We start from the raw sequence: 16,500 nt of genomic DNA, 5'->3' as shown, positions 1-16,500 counted from the left end.
TATATGTATATATATACAGTGGGAGAGAAGAGGTTAAGTATATTTTAAAACTTTATATTACTGAATTTTATTAGTTCTTTGAATAATTTGAAAGAAAAATTAGATTTGCTTCAGATATTTATTTAATAATTATTTTGAGTTATATATGATTAATCTAAAAGTATATATTTTGGAAATGCATTTATTTTATAACTGTATTTATTTCATTTTATTTTAGGTAAGGCACCTCCTGAATCAAAATCCTATTATGAAGATTGCATAGAAAGTAAGAATTTTTTTTAAAAAAATAATAAATTCAAAAAATTGTTCTAAGAAATATATGCATGTAAAATTAATATTTAACAGAAGTTAAAATATTTTAGATTTTGCACTTTATTTATGTTAGTTATAACTTTGCCACAGATATAATTAAAATCTATGTTTAAGTAATATATTTGTATGTAGCTAGGACTTAAATAATGTGCTTCCATTGGATTGTGTAAAAATTTAGTTTCAAAATAATCTCTACTATTGAAAATAACATGAAACAATATTATTTGTTTAAAGTTTTTATTAAAGGTTGACAATTAAATCATTTTTACCTATAATTTTATTACCGCTGTTGTATTTAAGGTGAATGGTAATTTCAAGAAATTCAATTAAGGTAAAATTTACATGATTAATATTATACCTTAATATGTATTAAGTAAAATTAAATTTTTTAAGAGAACGATTATAAGTATGTATTATTCAAAAAAGGATAAATAATGACTTTAATTAATAAATTTACACTTTGTTTATTACTTTGAAATTTCGAATATTACATAGATAGTTTCATTTGTGCCAAATATTCTTAGATAAATTTTTAATAACTATAGCTTAGATTTAAATTAGTTGCCTTTCATTTGCATATCGTTGTGTTCGAATATTTTCCTTATTTTTGCAAACTCCACGAGAATAGTCCACATTTTTTTAAACTTGATAGCCAGTATAGAACTCCTTAATTTAAAATAAATAACTTGTTTATTATAGATGCTGATATCAAATATAAATTCAATGATAGTTTTTTTTAAAAAGCACAATAAACTTGCTATCAAATTATCACGACAAGTGACTTTAACTCGTATCAAGTTGTCAAATTGTGAAGAAAAAGAAGTCGATGTTGAGCAGAATAATATAGAATTAAAATATGTGTGAAAAAGGTAAAGAAAACGGCAAAATTTAAAGCCCAAGCTTCGTCATTAATCGTTACAATTAGCACAGTTGGATATTGGCACTGTTGCACAATAAGTTTTCCAGCAATCTGGGTATCTTCGCGGAGAAACAAATTGACAGTGAAGGGATAGAGAAAATGGCTCCATACAGTTCATTTAATGCGGTTTCTTTGCAATCTCACTAAGTAGGCAGAGAAGTAAATGTACAGTTCACATGGCACGAAATAGTTGATAGTAATAACAAGTTCACAATTTATTAAAAAAAAAGTTTTCTCCATAATGAGTGTCAGGCAACTCTCGGTTGTTTTGAGTTCGTATATTTACAAAAGTTATAAATAATTTATTAACCAAAATCATTAAAAATACATCATTCACGTAATATTTGGATTGCACTAGCAGAATAAATTAAGAAAAAATAATTTATTTTTTTCTAGCTTTTGTAATATTTCTTACTTTTTTTCTTTTTTTTTTGTGAAAATAAACAAATACTAGTAGTTTTTGCATTAGTGTCAATTAAAAGTATTACCGCTATGGACAAATATTCTCCGCGAACAAGTTTTAAAAAAAGTCCAAATTTTTTGTTTTTGTGTTGCAAATTATATATTCTATAACTTAATCTTTTTCAATAAAGGGTAACGCATCGCTTTTTAGTGTAACCTTTATCTCAATGACATAGTAATATAACTACAGATATTAATAATATATTTATCGATAAATAAATAAACTTCTTTTGGGATATGTTTCACTTTTTCTCCATATTGTTGCTTTAAAAAAATACAACACGACTTCTTGAACAAAAAAGGCAAATATTAGAAGGGATTTATAATAAGTTATATAATGATAAATAACAAATATATTTTTTTAGTAAAATTAATTTTTTTAATTTTATTTTTCAAACACTGCTCTAATATCAAGTGACTTTGAAATCTTAAATATGAGTTAATAAAAGGTTTTCTTAATGTGTTTTTATTAGCTACCAAGGATAGAACTTCATTTAAGATATTTTTTTAATATAAATGAAACTTAGTTTGTTGATGATCACGAGTATTATGTGATCATCATGTTTATGTTTATCATGTTATGGCTAAATGTTTTCTCAAAACTGATTAAAACGTATTTTTACTGAAGAATCATAAAAATCCCAAAAAGCTTGATTTGTTATTGTCTCAATATATATATATATATATATTGAAAGGGAGAAATTTTGCCAGCAATTTTTCTCCAAGGATTTTAAATACCTCTAAACACGGCGCTCAAACCAGAATTTCATATATATATATTTAATAAATCTAACAATTTTAGACACTGTTCGAATATTATAGAACCTTTATAAATTGTATAAAATCTAACACGTCTGTGTTAAACAGGAAAGTGAAGAAATTTTGTCGTTATTTTTTTTCTAGAACCATAAAAAATTCCTGGAAACTAGAAATGCTCTTGTCTTCCAGACTATCATAAATATATTTAATATTCGACACTGTTTAAATACTATATGATCTCTATAAATTGTATCAGTTCTCATGCGTCTTCTTTGAATGCTTGTCTAAATATATTATCATCTTCCTCCTCAGTGGAAGATAAAATTGCGTTTGTCATTAAAAACAGGACCACTCCACCTTCTGACATAAGAGGGCTGAAGCAAACAAAAGGAGGCTGGAGAGGTCCCTTTGTGATAAGGGTTGAAGAAGGGGGGAACAATCCAATCAACCGTCACCCTTTCCCCCCTTCGTCGAGGGAGTAAAAGTGCAGGAGAGGGGGATGCTGGACTAATGTCCAGTTCTCTGAATCCTCTGGTAAGTGGGCAATCGCTTTGGTCCAGGATCATGCCAACCTCTCGTAATTAGGTAATTAACAATAATTAATTGTTCCTTGACCAAATGGAACACTTTTGGTGTTAGGGGACATACGGGACCTTAATGGTTTGGTTGCAGATTCGTTCGTAAACTGAGTTTATTTTTGTTGCTTGTTATAAGGGAATATTAGCTGTTTGGTTCATTCATATAGGACGCAACTTTATTTTATTATGGATTCAAGCACAAAATATGACTAAATGCTTCATTTTAGTTTTTTTTTTATTATTGCAGTAAAAAAAACAACAACTAATTTTGTATGAAATATACTGACTGAATTTTAATAAATAATTCTGTTATTATCCAGAGTTCATTCTTTCTGATTAACTAGTGTATTTTGTTATACTATTTTTTTTTCATTAAATTGCGTTTTAGTATTTTAATATAAGTAGGTTGGTAAAAGGATAAAAATTACATTAGACGGTGGAAGTATACTAACACAGTTTCGTCTAGTTCTACAAAATTTTTTGTATCATTTTAAAATCACTTCATTATTTTTATAACGGGAATAAATTGTTAATATATTGTAGTGAAAACGAAAATACTCCTGTACCAGCTAGTTGCAAGGCAAGGGGTCATGAAGGTTAAGGTTCCACAATTTTAAAAATCAACAGCATCATGGTTGTAATGTCAGAATTGTACGTCGGCTGTACAATGCTGACTATTTTCGAACGAGCTTGTATTCGCTACCTTTATTTCGCAGACAAACTGTTCTGAAGCTAGGTGGTCTTTAAACCACCAGCAAGAATAGAACCCGCCCTTTCACAATGACAACCTTGTGCCTAAACCACTATGTCCATATGAAGCATGAAATAAAATTGCTAATATTAATATAATTGAAAAAATAATCATATTAATGGAATATGCAAAGATAAAAATGGTAATTGCATATGACGAGAAAATATTTATAAGAGAAAATATAGTAAGAACGATGTTGTATTTAAAATTCGAGTACTTTTTGTCAAAATTTACAATGACATAGAGAATTGAACACTGGAGCAAAGTAAAGTTTAATTGCTATACAAATCTGTATGCATGATTAAAAATCATAAAAACAAAAACTATTCAAGACAGTAATTTTATAATATTAGTATACTATTTATACGAGAAAAAACAATGCTCTTGAACATTTTCTCTATCAAAATATTATGTTTTTCAAATTATCTCCGTATGAAAAAAAAACTACTGTCCTTACGCAGTTTATTTCATTATCTCTTTACCTCGCTTTTATTCCAGTATTCTCTTTTGTTGTTAGAGTCTTTTTTTGGAAATAAAAAAGGAATATTTCAACATGATACCCTCTCAGATAAGATACACATAACCCCACATTTCGACAGACACTGTTCACCAGGCATTTTAAATCGACGCTTTGTTTTTCACGACCATCCCCCAGTTCTCTCTATCCCCCCCCATATCATCGAAGGGTTTCGTTTCCCTTTTGATTAAGGGGAGGGGGTAAAAATGGCAAGCGATGTATTTTTTTCTCGTTGTTGTGTAGAAGAAAAGCGCGTGATTGAGTTAGAAGGCTGCTGAAATCTCGGCCTTCAGAAGGCAGATCGGAAGGCAATTGGGCATGCCTTCCTTTCCTTCCCCCTCTTCTCATCCTGGTACTGCTTTTCCAAAAAGAAGAAGAAGACATAACCCACTAACCGAATTACACAACAAACCCTAGCTGGCTGTAATTGCGTTATGTGGGGCAGAGACTCAACAAAGCATCCGGTTCTAATCAAGTTGGAACCTGTGAACAAATACGGCTTTCAGGATCCGCAACCGTTGTTCCCTGGGGTTTGGCTCGTTCTCTAAGCCGCAGCTGCCTTTGCCTCTCTTGGAAGAAAACTCTAAGACGTTTTCTCTCTTTCTTCTCTCACAGATACACTTTCCAACATTCGTTATGGATTCCGATTTCTTCCAAGAATAGAAAATGCCTGGTTTTTATCGAAAAGAACTTTTCATGGATCGTCGAACATTCGAGAGTCTTGCCGTTTCTATCCGGCAAGAATATCATTTAAAAATGTAAGACATACTATTCAGATGAAGTAATGTTAATTGAGACGTTGAAAACTGTTTTAAAGCTGAAAAAGCCGATGCATATTATATGCTGGGGTAAGAGTGGTAAATTACTATTTTGAGAAATTGAGAGAATTGATAGCATACAAAACTTTTTGATACATTCGTTTAAGATGTACGGCATACTATTCAAATGAAGCAATTAAAAACTATTTTAGACCAGAAAATAATGAAATATTGAAAACTATTTTAGATCAGAAATGCCTGATGTATATTGCATGCTGTGATAAAATTTATATTTAATGTAACATACTTATTAAGGAAATTAGGAAAATTGTCTACAAAACAAAATTACTTGCAAGACTTATGAATAATTGAATAATTGTACATTGAATAATTGAACATTTAAGAGCTTTGGCCTGAAATAACATTAATTACAATGGTAAACACCATTTCAGAGCTGAATGTCAGATGCATATTGTGTGTTGGGCTGAAATATATAATTATTATTTTATAATTTTTTGTGAAATTGGTGGAATTGACTACATAGAAAGCAAAATTACATACAGAATATTTCGATTGTACCGTTTTGGATTTACCACGTTCAATTCAGATGAAGCAATATAATTTAAATGCAGAAAACTACGTCAAAAGTGAAGAAACAAATGCATATTGTATGTTGGGAGGAAATAATATAATTATTATTTGATATTTATTTGTGAAATTGTTTGAATTGGCCTCAGGCAAAACAAAATTACATACGAAAAAAAGCGACTGAGTTTTGAAGATTCATTTATGCTGCATGTTAAACATCGTTGCCTTGTTAACTGCAACTCTACCAAAAGATAAAATTTTGTGAAAAATATACAATATAGTTTATTTTTACAAAATAACCTACCATAGTATGTAAAAAAAATTTACATTTTGAAAAATGTTTGACTGGTATTTCCCCTTACTGAAGCTTTTTTTTAAACAAAATTAAAATATTATATTTTAACTGATAATTTAATAATACGTCAAAATACACTATGCTAAAATCATATTAAATATATGTTTTCCAAAATGGTATTTACTGTACATACGAATTTTTTATGAATTAAAAAATAATTTTTATTATAACTAATACGAAAAATAATTTACGCAAATAATGGTAAAAAATAAAACTATATCAAGCGATTTAAATGAGGAATAGCGATCAAAATGTATAGTAATTTAATCGTTTTAAAGTTCCCGTTATCCCCTTCTTGAGAACAACATATTCAGTTTAATTTCTCTCTTACTAAACTGCCTCTGTCAGCCTCTTATTCCTTACGACTATTTCGGCGTGGAATGAATCACAATTAAGAAAATATTTGGCGAGTTTTACGAGAAATTGCTTCATGTTGGGGGAGGGGAGGGATCGGAATTCAGCGTCATAAAGGGTCTGTCATCACGTCTTTTGACATGGTCACCCACTTTCTGTAAGAGCGTGTGAGAATTGTTCTTGAGTATGATATGTGAAGGGGCGGTCCACAAGTCTGCAGGTGATATTTTCAGATTGCAATTCCATTTCTTCTCTATACTGATGTACATATGTACTATAGGGGGGACACAAAAAGTTAGAGTAAATCTAATATCTTTTTGCAGTAGTATGGAAAAGTTGCCGACTACCATTAACAAGAAATATGCAAAACTGTGAATTATATCTTCTGTCACCTCAATGAAATAAAGGATTGGAAGATCGTAGTTTCAATGAGTTATTTATTTTTAAGCAAACGTTTATTAATATTTCCCTTAGTTAATTGCTTTTAAGCTTTTTTTCTAAGCAATAAAAATAAAATAATATATAGCATTGTTTGATAAATAATTCTTTTTTTGTTCCATTTTAACAAAAAGTTCACATTTTTAAAAATAAAAACTAGTTTGGTGCGTTTCATGCATCGACTGTATCAAATCCATGTGTATAAATGGCGTTGATAACAATTTACGAACATACAGAAATTAGAATAATATATCTTTTACACTTAAGTTAACAAGAGATTCAGCGTATCGTTAATACAAATATCTTATTAACTTACCAATTATGTTTTTAATAATAACATTTAATGATTGCTTTGTGGCAATAATATATCTGACATATTTAATATAATCTGCTTAGATTTATTGTTTTTTTTTCTATCAAATTCTGCTTTCAAATTTTTTGCATGTTTGGACATTAATTTAAAATTTTCAATTCGATCGAATATTGCAGATGGAAAAGAATATCGCACTTTGGCCTTCATTTTTTAAGCCAGTTTTTAGGGTAAAAGAAAAACTTACTCGGGAGCCAGATTCAATATTCAAAAACTTCGTACTTACGAATACATGAAAAGTATAAATATTGTAATTGCTAAAATAAAATGGAGAAACTGCTATTTAATTAGTTAGAATTACTACTATTGCTGATAAAAATATATTCCTTGAAAATTATTTTTCATATTATGCTAAATTGTTCTACCGGTTAAATTGCAAAATTTGAACATGACGTTTTCGCGTTTAATTAATTCAGAAGCCATACTTTTAAAATAAATCCTTACTTAAAAAAATTACATATTTATTAAATTTAAAGTGAAAAAATAATACTTTTTGGATCAATTCAGCCATTGGCGAGTTTCACTCTCAGCATCAAAGAGGTCAATCAATTAAAGCCAAGTTGATTGATCGAAAAACCGATCAAAAAATTGCCCGCAACTGTCTTTTAAGAGCCACTGTTGTTGAAGTTACGATTTATTTGTCGCTGAAGAGAATTCGAGGAAATCTCGATTAAGATATCAGCCTCTCAAAAGGTAATCGTAAAAAAACAAGAACGTTTACACACTTCTACGAAAAACCATTCATTTAACATTTTAATTTTAACAGTAAATTTATTATTTATAAAAATGTTTGTAGTTCTGAAAAAATATATTTTTCCATTTATTTTTCTAAAATAAAAAAGAATTTTTTGCTTGTTCTTTAGAAAGAATGAGAATTTAAAAGAATATTGGAAATTCAATTCTATTCTAGTTTTTTTTGCATTACATTAAACATAAAAGTTTCAAAAATTATTTCTTATTTTTATTAGTCCATTTCCTCTAAATTACTGAAATAGACGTTCTACGCTACGCGAGAACGAATGTTCTTTGCTCTAGCTACGCGAGAAAAAAAACTCTTTAAAAACGTTTTCCTGCATCATCACTTACCGTGCGGGAAAGTTTAAGGAGCAAAATAACAGTTCAAAATTTAAAATCGGCATAAGGTTGACAATATAGTCTCATTAGTACCATTTTTTTCCATCAAATTTAAGAATATTCAGGTATTCTAAAATGGTCCTAAATCTTTTATTTTTTTTAAATCAAAAACTTATATTTTAATTTTTTTAAAAGCATAAATATAAAACAAGCTTATTTTTCCCAGATCAAAAATGTCAAGTAGCAGTAAAAATTATAATAGAATGCAATATTTAAATTTACATGTAAACCTTAAATTTCTTTAAAAAATAAATACATTTTAATTTTTCAACCCATTCTTTAGGCTAGGTTATTGTTTTAGACTACGGACTACTTAAAAGTAACGGAATGAACAACGAATAAAACTTAATAAAGAAATGTTATGTTAGAATCTTCATGAAAACCGTTATTGGAAGTTAAGGTTTTCTGTTGGCAATGAAAACCTGAATTTCAATTAGATTCATTAGCTGCTTCATTAACTAATTAAATTTGAAAATACGTATTTATTTAATTTCTTAACCCAAACTTTAGGTTGGATTAACAAGCTTTAGGTTGGGTTACTTCGGTAGAATTCCGAGTTGCTTTAAGAATTTTTTTTAAGTACCAGATAGAAATACCAAATAAGAATAATTGAAATGTGTATTCTACTATAAAAAAAACCACGTAAAAATATCAGATATTGATACCACCTTAAAATAAATGAAATGCATAATATAACGTTTCATTTACTCTTGATAATTTACATTATTTGGCCGTGCCTTATCTGGAAGAGGCTAATTTTTTCTTCATGCCTTTTATGATCTGATTCCTTATCTGGGCTATTAAAATTTTTAATTAATGTAAATACAAACTTTTACAATAGTAATTAAGTGTTTAGATTCATTTAAATAATTCAGAACCTGACCTACTTTTTATCCATTTTTAAAAGTTTCTAAGTGTCATCGAGGACCATTAGTGGACGGCAATAATTCTCTATAAATATTTTTACTACAGGACATATGAAAATTTTAATTCATTGATGTGAAAAATGGCATCTTTGTAATCAAACTGAATGGATATTTTAGGCAAACCCATCGTTTTCCAAATTAGCATTAGAACGGCAGGATCAACGTTTCGCAAAAATGGAAAAAGCACTTTTATGAAAAAAGTTGTAGAAGATATTTGTTTTCAATCATTGGATATTGTTTTAATTCAGCTGTCAATTTTAGTTAAAAAATTCGGAGAAGTTTCTGAATTTCTGAACTAAATATTGATTTTAAATTTGTTGAAATATTTGGCTAATAAGAATCCTTTTCTTATTTTTAACAAATGCAAAGAATTAAATAATTGAATTGCCAGTTATGTCTTCGGCTTTTGGAGGTAACGCAGTTGAATCTAACGTTGATGGATCGTTGTACTGTCTGTTTTTAATTCTCTTTCTTGATAAAGATTCATAATCCTCTTTCTGAATAGAGTACACAAACTACATTTATGTGAAAAAATGAATACAATAAATAAAAATCATCAGCAGAGAGAGATATGCATATATATCTCCAGTGATAATTAAAAAATTTAATTTTTTGCATTAAATAAATAAATAAATAAAATTATGACGTATAAAATCAAAAACTGTTTCGAAATACTGAAGTATGTTATGATACTGCCAAAATTGTACTAGTATCAGTAATTGTAATTGTATCATCAGCAAAATTGTAATTGTATCATCAGCAGCATGCATATGCATATAAATCCTGTGACAATTAAGAAATTAAATTTTTTTGCATTAAATAAATAAATAAAATTGTGACATGTAAAATCAAAAACTGTTTCGATATACTGAAATATGCTATGATACTGCCAAAATTGTACCAGCGTATTTTTTTTAATTCTAATATTTAAATTTTATAAGACTTTCCTATAACATATTTACTATTGTAAATTTTCTAAAAAATAAATTTTCATGATAAATAAATTAAATTTTCACTTCTAAATTTTCTATTTCTAAAAATGATTGAAATTACTTCCATCTTCACATCCGAATATCCCTTCACGGTACGTGATGCTATTCTTGGGTTGTTATAGTTTTGGAGATCTTCCCTACTATTCTCCGCGAGAAAGAGATGAGGATGAAGAAGGGGGAGAGATGGCCATTTTCCGCATCTCACTCCAAGGGGTCAGAAGGTTGGGCAAGAGCGTGTCACAAGCTTGTCCTAATGCTTCTCCCCCTCCACGCCCCCACCTCATATCCGGGGAATCCCAGGAGCAAGTGGACGTTTATAATTTTGTTGTTTCCGCATCCTGTCATGATTCTGACAGGAAGAAGACAGCGTAGCGATATTTTCGAAGACGATACTACTGAGAGATCGTCTGACACGTGTCAACCAATCGGAAGCATTAATTGCCGCTCTACTGAGGAATGCCAGCAAACGAGAGTAATGGTTCCCCTTTTTTTAATTAAATCGGTTTCATTTTTTTAATATTTTTAAATACTTTTTTTTTTTTTTAAATATAGCTTGTGAGAAAGTGTTTTTTAGGTATGGTGTTGTTTAGTTGGAACATGTAAAATATTTTGATTGGATATCATTCCTTTTGCTACTCAAATTCAACACGTATAAGAATTCTAAATCTTCTTATCATGCTTTCTATGATAATTTAAAATTTATGTATGAATTTTTTCTTCTAATAAATGCCCAAATGCAAATTTTATAATGATGCAAAGAAGTATTTTGCAGAAAAATGTGCTAAGTACTTTTGAAGTGCTTTTGAAAGGCACTATGTTTCAGCTTCAGATCTGAAATATAAATACATTATTTATTCTAACAGTGAAGGATGGATTGAACTATCTTCGTATTGCAAAATAATTATTAATAATGAAACATTTTTGTTAAACTCTTTATTGGTTTGAAAAAGGAATCACACATTTTTAATGACGTATTATGTCCTAGGCACAAATTAATTACGCTAAAACAATTCTTAAATTATTTAGGATATCTTGTTTTTAATCGTCACCGGCCAACAATATGTTAATATTTCGCTGTAATAATACAAAATTTATATTGACTTATGTTTGTGTTGAAAAGTGGAGGGAAAAATCTCTTGAGCTAAATGCTTTCATTATGAATTTAAGAGTATTTTATGTGAACTGCATATTATTATAGAATGGATAAAATCTTATGAAGCATGATTAAAAAAAATTCAAACTTAGAACACAATAATTATTACAAATACAGTCAGATACGAAAAGAGAAGCAAAAACTAGAAGATATTCAACGGCAATATTTATTTTATTTTAATTTATTTAATATTTAATCTACTTGGGTATAGCATTACTTTAAAGAGAGGATTTTTCGTTGGTTGTTGAAAATGCAAAGAGTGGTAGCAAAAATGTTTTATTATTCGAATGCATTTTGCAGAAACAAGATAGATCTGTCTATCTTAATATACTGATGAAAAAACCCATCTATTTTTGGATTTGAAATCAAATGAAATAATTAAGTATGATCAAAATCTGAATGAAATGAATTAATTAAGTACGAAACGGAAAAAAAATATCCGCTTAAAAATAAACATGCATTACCTTAGATAGGTGATTTTCATGTATTGATCGCATTTAGGGGCAGAGCATACTTGCGTACCTTCCGATTGCTACGAGTTTTTCGTAGTTCCAGAAAATAATTTTCCCCAGTTGGGACGAAGGTAATGTGTTAATATCTTAATAAATAAGAAATAAAAGATTTCCTACCTGTATATAATAATAATTTAAACAGCTTTAGAAATAGTCAGATCAATGGTAATGCCTTAAATTTCTGATAAAATTCTGCTTTTGCTCAAAACTATTGTAAAATATGATTCATTAACACCTCAATTGTTGGAGGGTATGTTATTATGTTAGTTGTATTTTCTATCATATTATTTTAAAATAATAAAAATTAGTAAATCAATATGCATAATCATACAATTAATAAATATGTATAGCTTAATTTATTTTATATTTGTTTAGATGCATATTTTTCCATATTACTAACAAAATATATAAGTGTTTCTTGTACCTCGATTTGTTTCATAAGTGCCGAAAAATAGAGTTGAAGCTCTTTTTTTAACGATGTTGTTTCGTGAGGATGTGTAAAATGTTTTGATTGGCTATCAACACTGTTGCCATTCAGAAGAGGAGTGAAGTAAACTTCTGAATTTTCTTCCGATGGACCGCCTTTCCTAAATGATTGCTATTTTTCATTACTTTTCGTTTCAAAGATTTATAAAAGATTCATTCTTAAGTAAATGGAAAGAGATAAAATGTGATCCTAATGTATTTTTTAGATTCCATTAAATTTTGATATCAGTGTGAAATGTTTTATTTAATGATATTTTCCACGTAAAACAAGAAACTTCTACAATTTGCAGTCAGAATTCTCTTTTAACCCAAAGAATAGTAAATAGTAGAACATTTGAATTTGAACATTGCGGTAAATTGAATCTGAATCAATTTTAACTCTTCAGTTTATTTTATTTAAGAACCAAACTATTGAAGAGTTGCAAAAGAATCTTCAGAAAAACCTTAATCATTTGAATTTTATTTTTTTTTTGGATTTTCTCTTTTTGAATAGTAATTGAGTTTTCTGTTATAACACACTCATTGCTATTTCTTATATGTTTCTTTTAAATTTTTTCGTTTATTCAACATTGAAAAAATTTGCAAACGAGGAAGTGAATGTATAGTTAAATTTAAGTAATTTAAGTACTTAGAGTTTTTCTTTTTTAGTCTTGATTTATGTTAAAAAATAATATAATGTTTTAAAAATCTTACTGAATTTAAGATTAATAAAACTTTGTGATGATGATAGCAAAAAAAAAGGAAAGAAAAAGAAACCAATGCTAAAGATAAATAAAAAAAATTATTTGAGATCATTATAGAATGATGTCCCGTATAAATAATGATTTTAAAGAGGATGTTTTAATAGAATATATTAAAATATTTAAAATTGTAGACAAGTTTTGAAGCTACAATGATGAATCATGATGAATGATACTCCAGTGAAAACGATAATCATAAAGATGATACATCATTGTACTATATCAAAATATTTAGAACACTATGCTTTTTTTGATGCTACACTGGAGCATCATATTTTAGACCATAATCTACACTAAAACCTCATTCCTCATGAGACTTCAGCAATGCTCCATTGCAGCATATAATAAAACTTTGTGATGGCGATAGCAAAAAAAAGAAGAAGAAAACAATGCTAAAGATAAATATAAAAAATTATTTGAGATGAGATCATTATAGATTGAAGTACCATAAGGAATGATGCCCCCGTATAAATAATGATCTCAAAGAGGATGTTTTAATAGAGCATATTGAAATATTTGAAATTGTAGACGAATTTCAAAGCTACACTGATGAATGATGTTCCAGTGTAAATGATAATCATAAACATGATATATCATTGTACCTTATCAAAATATTTAGAACACCATGCTTGTTTTTATGCTACACTGGAGAATCATATTTGTGACCATAATCTATCCTGAAACCTCATTCTTCAGCAATGCTCCTTCGCAGCATATTAAAATATTTAAAATAGCATACAAATCTCAGTGCCATTTGAAAACAATTTATTATTCTCAAATGATTCAAATCAGTTTCAAAACTTATATGCATAAAGATATTAAATTCAAATATTTATTTCAATTAAACATAAAGGAATGCAATTATGCATTTTATCTATGCTGTTAAAAATCGAAGCGCAAAACAATAGAATTTGATTAAAATTCTTAAAAAGAATTAAAAAAAATTGAGTAAAGAAATATCCTCCTGATTACAAAAGTAAAAGGAATAGATTGAAAACTACATATATAAAAAAGAACATAATAAACAAAGAAGAATCAAAGACGGTTGAAAATATTTTGTTGAAGAGAGAGAAAAATACTTTAATTAATGACTTCGGGAAAGGCCAGACTTTCTATTTGGTCGGCGTTAATTAATCGACTAACATTATCCACCGCTCCTTGCAATTAATTTAATAATAGTTCCAGTTTTCGTTCACACTCATTAGCGACACGCTTACAAAAACTGCCAGCAGACGGCGCTTTTCATTTTCTGAAAGTGTTACCTCTTATTTTTTTCTTCTCTCTCTGTGTTTTAGATCGTAATGAATTGTCACTCGGGGACATATTTTAGAAGAGATTCTTTTGGGAACTTAAAAATTTTATGCCATTTCTGCGTCTAGATCTGTTTGTTTTTGAAAATATTGCTTTATATCAAGGTCATACTATTCAGTAAAATAGAGAAAAGTACTCGTTTAAATCGAAAAGTACAAATATGTATAAAATATATTAAATTACTGTTTATTATTAATTCAATAATAAGGTTCGATATCATTTTAAACACGCTTGAAAACTGCCAGCAGATGGCGCTTTTCGTTTTCTGAAACTGTTACTTATTCTCTCCCTCCATCCATCTATCTGTCTATGTATCTATTTATCTATCTATCTATCTCTTTTAGATCGTTATGAATTGTCACTCGGGGACATATTTCAGTAGAATTTTTTTTGTTTGGAAGATTTGTGACTTATGTGTTTGGAAGATTTGTGGTTGAAGATATTGCCTTATGACAAGGTCATAATAGTAAGGATAGTAAAGTTACTATAGTAAAGTAAGGATAGTAGGGTAAGAATAGCAAAGTAAGAAAATAGAAAAATAGCAAAGTAAGAAAATAAAAAAGTGAGAAAAGACTAGCAAGAGAAGTTTTCGTTTAAATCTAAATAAACTAACTTGCATAAAATATATTAAAATAAAAGTTAATTATTAACTCAATAATAATATTCAAATTTATCAGAAACACACTTAAAACTGCCAGCAGGTTGCGCCATTTATTTCCGGAAAGGGCTCCCTCATCGGAAAGTATTTGCTAAGAAAATGCTCTATAGGTTAACATAGGGGCAATAGAATCATTCATTTCCTGTAAGAAGATCACCCTTAAGTCTAAAAGTATTAAAATATGTAAAATAAATTTTTAAGAAAAGCGAAATGTTGAAAAAAAATAATATAAAAATCAAACATCTTTTGTTAACTGTAGCCATAAATAAATATTTTTTAAATAAATATTATCAAAATATACCCGACCTGTTAAAATTAGACTGTTTATTTTTATTATCATTTGAATGGAGGACATTACGAAATACTTTTTTAAAAAAAATTATGTAGCTGTGCTATAATACAGAATAGTTTTGCAGTTTTCTAAGCTTGTTATTAAAGATCCGCAGTAAGACACTTATAAAGACACGCAGTAAGACTTATCGTAAGACACAGTTTTCAGGAGAATACGAAGTCAAGCATCACCTGCTGCAGTTTGTGAACGGGTGGGTAATCACTTTGATCAGCTTGTGAAGGTACCGACGGTGTGTGGTATCGGTCCTCATTAAACTTTATGGAATAAAAATTGACTATTGATTTAATAAGTACCTAGAAAAACTGGAAAGGTACAGCTTGCTTAGTTGTGAAAATAAAACTGTCTGCAATCTCATAAATTGTGTTTCATAATTTTTCAAATTAGTTCTATCATGATTAACCAATACTATGTTATTGATTATTTTAAGCTAGTTTTGATAAAATTTAAACGTTATAAAAACTGGAGAAGGCAAACGCAGCCAATACTTTGAGAGCATTATCGAAAAAGTTCAAAAGATTTAAAAAAAAAAAAAAACTCAATCACAGGAACCATTCATTTCAAAAGAACTTAACGAACGGACAAGCTTCTAAATCAAGTAGCTTTCTCTGTCCATTAATCAAACCTTCTCATCCGAACAAATGCGTGATACACCGTTGCGGCATTACAGACCAAATCTTAGCTCTTCACCACTTTCTCCAGTTTCCCCCTTTTTTTTTTACTGAAGTCCATCTCTTGGTTGTTACAGAGCCTTACAGAAACCTATTTGTCACTGCTCGACTTTTCCGTGACCATTTGGAGGGAATAAGTACCGGTCACTTCTGAGAGTCGCGAACTGGAAAAACAGGAGACTTAAGTTAAACTTTTTTGTGTTGGATTCAGGGACAAAACAAAGAATAAAAGTTAGTTACATGGTCAGATTTTTTTTAAATAGTTGAAACGTTCCATAAAAACCAACTCAGAAAATGTGTACTATTTTGCATTATAAACTGCATCTGTTTGTTTAAATTTTAATTTAATAGCTCGAGGAACGTTACATTCGAAATATAATTTTAAAAAATTTGACGACAACTTTTTT

At 28.8% G+C, this 16,500-nt stretch overlaps 1 protein-coding gene across 6 annotated transcripts in view; it reads left to right on the top strand.

The window, feature by feature from the left end:
* Positions 1–16,500, top strand: part of LOC107451597 (hepatocyte nuclear factor 6-like) — a 277,515-nt gene that overhangs the window by 75,829 nt on the left and 185,186 nt on the right. For 2 of the 6 annotated variants that reach the window (XM_071185199.1, XM_071185202.1), the window contains exon 2: positions 218–265. The exons of the other annotated variants lie outside the window; for them this stretch is intronic. In XM_071185199.1, coding sequence (XP_071041300.1) covers positions 218–265 — 48 coding nt within the window. The remainder of the gene's footprint in view (positions 1–217; positions 266–16,500) is intronic. 6 annotated transcript variants of the gene reach the window in all.

Source organism: Parasteatoda tepidariorum, chromosome 9, assembly GCF_043381705.1.
Source record: "Parasteatoda tepidariorum isolate YZ-2023 chromosome 9, CAS_Ptep_4.0, whole genome shotgun sequence".
NCBI classification, from domain to species: Eukaryota; Metazoa; Arthropoda; class Arachnida; order Araneae; family Theridiidae; genus Parasteatoda; species Parasteatoda tepidariorum.
This window is presented reverse-complemented; position numbering and strand designations above follow the sequence as displayed.